The sequence below is a fragment of the Hevea brasiliensis genome, chromosome 9 (genome assembly GCF_030052815.1).
Source record: "Hevea brasiliensis isolate MT/VB/25A 57/8 chromosome 9, ASM3005281v1, whole genome shotgun sequence".
Classification (NCBI taxonomy): Eukaryota; Viridiplantae; Streptophyta; class Magnoliopsida; order Malpighiales; family Euphorbiaceae; genus Hevea; species Hevea brasiliensis.
The window spans coordinates 16,144,682-16,151,829 of record NC_079501.1 but is presented as its reverse complement, the minus strand read 5'-3'; the positions used below and the strand labels follow the sequence as shown (position 1 = coordinate 16,151,829).

The window sequence follows — 7,148 nt, the reverse complement described above, 5'->3', positions numbered from 1 at the left end:
TTATACATTTAAATTAAAAGAATTTAATTAAAAATTTTATTATTATAATAAAAAAATAAATATAAAACTTTCACATTTATATACTTCTAAATATAATTAATTTATAAATTTATTAAAATATTAATAATTAAAAAAATAAAATTAATATATAAATTTCACTAAATGTTAAAAATAAATAAATTCAATACACCTTTTAATTAAAAAATATATAAAACAAAATAGTCACATAGAATAACCGCGCGCTCTGCCCTTTCCAAAATATTTTTGCCTTCTACATTGTTTATCTTCTACGTAAAGTACAAAACCCATCTTCGGCCACCTGGACTCCACTGCTCTCCTCAGCGTACGTCTTCGCTGCTTTCCTACGGTTCTACTATTCATTCTTCCAAATACTTGTCCGCAAATCATTCGTTGGCAGTAAAATGTAATACCCTGAAAGCGACTCCCGAGACGATCCCCATGTAGTGACGTTCACGCGCCATGTAAGTGGGATTGGTTTCTATGAAATTGGAAGGGTGTTTTCGACAATTCAATGCAAGGCCGGTTAAGAAGCCATGTGAGCAGGGGGAGAACAACTCGGCTTAGACGGGCTGTCAAAAGCGTTTGGCGGCAACACCTGGCGGCATACTGGCCGTTGTGCCACCGTGGCAGGTGTGTCAAGAAATTTGGAAACGAAAAAGTGAAAGGGATACCTTGTTGGTGTCTCGCGAGATCATATCGCGATATAATATGAAGTACAAGTAAAAATAAAACAGGATAGAGTTCCGTCATCTTTGCCTTTTTTTCCAATAATAACCAATAGTACTGCAAGTTTCCAAGTTCCATATTGCTTTTTATATATATATGAAGAATTTTTATTTATCTTATTAAATTTATTTTTAATCATATGCTTAATAAGAAGATTGAAAAAAATATATCTTCAAATAAATTTATTTTTATGATAAAATTTATTAAAGGAAAAATAATATATCCATTTCATAGTCTAAATTATTATTCAATAATCATGTTTTCATTTTATATTTAATAAAAAAATACGAATAGAGTGAAAGAAGATTAGAATCTCTCAAAAGTTTTAAAAGAAAATTCCTCTAAATATATATTTAATATTTATGTGAAATCAAAATTGATAGTACATATTAAAATATACTGAAAATTCTTTTTTTTTTTAATAAAAAGGTGTTATAATTAAGAGAGTCTAAAAGAAATATACATGTTATAAGCTATACACTAGGATCATTTTCTTCATTTTTTTAGGAGAATGAGTTATTTTATTATTTGTTTGAATAACAATGAATAAGTAAAACTATCATTATTTTATACATGAATAACTTATTAAAATAAGGAAAAACATAAAACTTATATATAGTGAAAGTTGAAAAGGCGGATTAATTTTGGTAAAATTGGTCAAAATTTTAAAATGCATAAAATAATTTACTTAATTTTTTTGAAATTTTTAAATTTTGTTATAATTTTATTAATTTTTTTTTATATATTCTTCCACTTCATTTTACGGCTGATCCAACTTTACCAATATCATTAATTACTTCTAAACTTTATTTTAATTTTCATGGTGTATCAAAATTCTGAGTAATTTGATTAAATTAGTTGGTTTTAGTTGAGTGCTCTCTCTCTTCGCTGCCATCAAATCGCAACACTACATATTTAAAGAGTTGATAAATATGATAATATTAAATTTTCAATGGTAGCTATAAATAAGTGAAAAATTTGAGTTCAAAATTGAATCGATGAAAATTCAATAAAATTTTAACAATTTTTATAAATTTAACTATCTTTAACAAGGTTAAAAGACAAAAAGATTTGACTTTTTTTTTTTCTTTAAATTACCCCAATATTTCATGATTGAAGGGATCTTAATCTCATTTACATTAGGACGTAATAAGCTTTGGATGCCATAGCCCTTGCTAAACCCTTCAATTTAAGTCCATCCGTATATACATAAAGTCACATACCAATATTCAAATTTAGTGTCTATTTGAGTAAAGGATTGGAGCTAATTTTTAGTATTTGAATGTTTAATTAGACTTATGATCTATTTAGGAACGTGGTTGAAAAAATATTATTTTAAATACTATTAAAAATATAATTTGAAAATATTTATTTACTTATTCTGAAAATTTTATAATTAAAATATATTAAATTTATCTTTAAATTAATTTTTAATATTTTCTGACTAATATATTTAAAAAGATAATTCTATTAATAATAAAATGAGTGAAAAGAGTTATCTTCTATATATATATATATATATATATATATATATTTGTTATTCAGCTTATTAAACTTTTATTTAATTCTAAAGTTAAGGGGAAGAATGATAAAGAATAATTATATATTTATTTATTTTGAAAATAAACCAAAAATTTAATATTTAATCAAATTAAAAATATATTTATCAAAATAATTAGTTTATGAGTACTTTTCATAACAAATTTTTATTGAAATTAAAAATTCATAATTTTAGGGGATTTCAACACTATCAATCAAAATTTAATGCGTGTATATAATAAGCATGTTTCGTTCAAGCCTTTTAATTAAAGGCTGAAAATTAAAAAGAAAACAAGTTTTATTGTAGTTTTTTTTTTAAATAAAAAAAAAAAACAGTTATTAGAATTTAAATTTAAATTTTTAATATTATAAAACAACGACTCTATCTGATAACGATACGTCCGAGTACTGTTGGGCTAGTGGCAATGCAAAGATACACGACACGATATAATAAGCGAGAAAGAGAAATTAAAAGAGGAGACAGAGTGGAGTGACGTAAGGGGCTGGGGACAACCATAAGCCCATGCGCAATTGAGCGGTCCACCCTTCCCCTTCCCCTTCTTTTATAATCTCTTCCAGTTTGCTCTGCTAACGGAATTTTTCTTCTCTCTTTTCCTTTCTTATTAATTTTGCATCTTCATTTGTCTTCTCCTTCTTCATTAATATTTTCTTTTCTTCTTAAACCATCATTAATACACTCCAACACTTATACCACTCTCAACTCTCTGAGGTAAGCTTTGCACTTGCATGGAAAATTCAATTCTATTTGAAAAAGAAAGTTTTTTTTTTCTTTTTTTTTTTTGATGATGTACACATTTGCTTTCTCCTCCTCTAGCTTCCAAGTGGGGAGTTGCTGCAAAATTCCCTCTTACTCATCCTGATGTTTTTCCTCATTTGCATATTTTGATCAATGGGTTTCTCTCAGAAACCTTTTTCTGATCACCTCTCCCTATCTAGCTATCGATCAACACTATCAAAAGAGAGGTAGCACTGGCACATCCCTTACATAAGCAACTAGAGAAAAGGAGTCAAAAGATTAACACACCTGAAGAATAGAAGAAAAAGAAGAATACTAAAAAAATTTGGTAAAAGATTGTTAGAAAGTTGATTTCTTTTCTATGATGAATATAGGTAAAACCTCAAACTCATCATCCTTTCTCACTGTGTGCACGTTCAAAGAGTAGTCAGTTGATCTCTCTCATTCGTTCTCTCTCTCTATGTCACAGAGAAAAGCACTTGGTCACTTAATAGCGTAGCTAACTCCTTGACAAGCAAACCTCACCCACATTTATTAATCTTGACCCTGCTATCTGTGTGAAACACTAACTCCTTGACAAAAAAAAAAAAACCTGACCAATCTTGGATGAGTGTTGCAGGTCATATACTGATCATTTCTTGATTTAAATTAATGATAGGATAAAGAGGCCTTACCATAAGTATTCTTTTTATGGGTCTGCATTTTCTTTTTTCTATTTTTTTTCCTCTCTGAGTGAGTCCACCAAAGAAAGAAGAAAGAAGAAAGAGGGAGAGAGGGGCAGTTCCTGCCATGGAAATTCTCGACAAAGAGACAAGATGGACAGAGCCCGTTTCAGCAATGAGACACAGACTCTGCAAGGGCCTTAAGAGTGCTTTTCTTTTCTCTTTTTAGTATCTATCCCCATTCTCTTTTCAGGCTTGATCCAATAGAACTTAGTGTCCCTCTTTTTCGCTTCCCTCTCTTCATTCACCTTTTCTTTTTAGAGAAACGCATGCTAATTTTGTGATAACGTCATCCTCTCATCTCTCTCACTCTCTCTTTCTAAAACCCAAATAGAAAAAAAATACTAATTTCCAATTCTCTAGCAAGCCTATGTTTCTTTTTTTCTTCTCTTCTTAGTTTTCTAGCATTCATCATATATAATTAGGATAAATATATAGCTAGTTTCCAAAAGGTTTTTTTTAAAAAAAAAAAAATTTAAACTTTTTCTTTAGCCACATTATTATTTTTTCTAAAAAAAGAATCACTTGGGTATGTTAGTTGTGCTATACATATTTTAATTTATTATTATTATTGTTTATACCATCATAATGGAAACCCCGTTCTTGATGCATCATTTCTACCATTCAACAACACAAGACAACATCATTAGCTCAAACCTCTATTTTCCGTTTCTTGAGACCTGAAATTCCTCCAACTTCCTCTTGGTTTTTATCAAACAAATATAATACAAACTCTCATGGTTCACTTCTTTTTTTCCTCACTTCTTCTTCTTCTTCTTCTTCTTCTTCTTTTATCCCTATAAAAATTAATCATTGTATGTGAAACACTGTGTTCTCTTCATGTTTTCCCTTTATAACACGCGCTAATTTCCTTGCATAGATAAATACTATATGGTGTGACTGTTGCTCACCACCCAATGAGTTGATGATTATTCTTGATAACACTTGTCACCTTACTATTTGGAGGGTACTTGATTATTTCTCTTGAGATTTTTCCTTTCTTTTTCCCTTCCTTTTACTCTTTTAAAATTGATGGATTAGTTCTAGCTAGCTTCTCGATCTCATCCCACTTTCTACTTCCCTTTTATTTCTTTTTTATATTATTTACAAGTTCATTCACATTTTTTATGATTTAAAGATAATATATGAAAGAGCATAGTGGTGGTAATGGTGGTGAATTTGGTGCAGTACCAGCTGCTATGATGGAGTCAATGGAATCGTGTGTCCCACCTGGATTCCGGTTTCATCCAACGGATGAGGAGCTTGTTGGATATTATCTGAGGAAAAAAGTAGCATCACAGAAGATCGATCTTGATGTTATTAGAGATATTGATCTATACAGGATTGAACCATGGGATCTACAAGGTTTGTTATTAATTTGTTTTTTCTTGTTAGCTAGGGTTAATGTGGTTGAGCTTAGATTGATAATATTAGGTTTTAATACTGAATAATGCACTGTGTATTTGTACTTTATACCGGTAATCTTCCAGTTAAGGAAGCTGCTTAATTGCATCACTATTTCAGTTTCTTTATTAGGTCATGTTGCGCTTTTCAAACTTTATATATACACAGTGATCAATAATTCCATATGGTAACGTGGAATGTTTTGAAATGGTCAGAGAGATGCCGGATCGGATATGAAGAGCAGAACGAGTGGTATTTCTTTAGCCACAAGGACAAGAAGTATCCGACGGGGACAAGGACTAATAGAGCTACGATGGCCGGGTTCTGGAAGGCAACAGGGCGAGACAAGGCAGTTTATGACAAAACAAAACTGATTGGCATGAGGAAAACCCTTGTTTTCTATAAAGGAAGAGCACCAAATGGCCAGAAAAGTGACTGGATCATGCATGAATACAGGCTTGAATCCGACGAGAATGGTCCTCCACAGGCTAGTATCATCTCATTAACATCCTTTTATTATTATTATTATTATTATTATTATTATTATTATTATTATTATTATTATTATTATTATTCATTAATCTCTTTCTTTCACTAGCTTTTATTTGACCTAAATTTGAGGATTTTCCTCTCTTTTCCCTATTTCCATTACTATCAGTTCATTTATGAAAAGTTCTAAAAGTAACACCTCTCTCTCCCTCTCTCTCTCTCTCTCTCTCTCTCTCTCTCTCTCGTTCATTTTGTCAAAAGAAATATTCCAATTCCCCTCTCTCCTTGTTCATCAATTACCTTTTGACTCCTAGCGACTACTACTGCATATCCATCAGATTAGCCTCCCTTTACCAAACAAAAAAGAAACTTACAAAAGTCCCAAAGAAATTTCATGCGAAAACCTTTCTATAGTTAATCAAATATGGAAAATAAGAAATCAGATCAAATAGAGAAAGATTTTCATATCTATAATTATGTTGACTATAAGGTTTTGGTCAAGTTACTGCAGGAAGAAGGATGGGTAGTTTGTCGCGCTTTCAAGAAGCGAACAACTGGGCAAAACAAGAACATTGAAGGATGGGATTCAAGCTACTTCTATGATGAATCAAGTGTAGTTAGCTCAGTAATTGATCCAATTGATTATATATCGAGGCAGCCCCAGAATTTCTTGGCTCAGAATTTCTTGTGTAAGCAAGAGATTGAAGCAGATAACTTAAGTTTTATGCATTCTGATAATTTTGTACAGCTTCCTCAGTTAGAGAGCCCATCTCTGCCATTAATAAAGAGGCCAAGCTCGACGTCTCTGATGTCGGAGAACAATAATAATAATAATAATAATAATAATAATAATAACAATGAAGAAGAAGAGCAAGCTAGAGGATGCAACATGAACAATAACAACAAGAAAGTAACTGACTGGAGAGCCCTTGACAAGTTTGTAGCCTCTCAATTGAGTCAAGAAGACAGATACGATTGTGATAATGCAGCTTCAAACTTTGGGGGAGAAAATAGTTCAGACATGTCATTGCTGTTATTGCAGAGTGGTAGAGATGATGAGAACAAGTTCAATGGATTTTTAACTTCAAGCTCTGACTGTGATATTGGAATATGAATATTTGAGAAATGAAGCCGGAGGAGGGAGTTTTATCAAAAAGAGTTTTCTATTTGTACTAGTATAATTAATTATATATTCTTGTAAAAATGTGGTTGTGCAAGAGTGAGAATTTAATATATATTCTCCCCTTCTCTCCCTGGATGAGAATATCGATATATATAATGCTACTTAATTAATTATTTGTTAATTGCTATATCAGAAACATTAAGCATCTGCTGCCGAACGAACAGTGATATACATGGAACAAGGGAATATTGGAGATATAACACTATTCTGGAATTCAAATTAATTTGCAACTATTAAAGGATGAAAATAAAATTAATTATTTCTTTAACTACTTTTTATTTCTCATCTTACGTTTGCTTTAAAGAAT

At 30.7% G+C, this 7,148-nt stretch overlaps 1 protein-coding gene across 3 annotated transcripts; it reads left to right on the top strand.

Annotated features, from left to right (window-relative positions):
• Positions 1-2,888: 2,888 nt before the first annotated feature.
• Positions 2,889-6,901, top strand: LOC110632332 (NAC domain-containing protein 37). 3 transcript variants are annotated; one of them, XM_021780532.2, is made up of 4 exons: positions 2,889-3,016; positions 4,954-5,130; positions 5,385-5,656; positions 6,170-6,901. In XM_021780532.2, the coding sequence occupies exons 2-4, from the start codon at positions 4,965-4,967 to the stop codon at positions 6,770-6,772; spliced, it is 1,041 nt and encodes a 346-aa protein (XP_021636224.2). In that variant the 5' UTR covers positions 2,889-3,016; positions 4,954-4,964; the 3' UTR covers positions 6,773-6,901. The 3 variants fall into 3 exon arrangements, with proteins under 3 accessions (XP_021636224.2, XP_021636223.2, XP_021636225.2); XM_021780531.2 differs by lacking the exon at positions 2,889-3,016 and adding an exon at positions 3,129-3,911; XM_021780533.2 differs by lacking the exon at positions 2,889-3,016 and adding an exon at positions 4,267-4,732.
• The last annotated feature ends 247 nt before the right edge of the window (positions 6,902-7,148 follow it).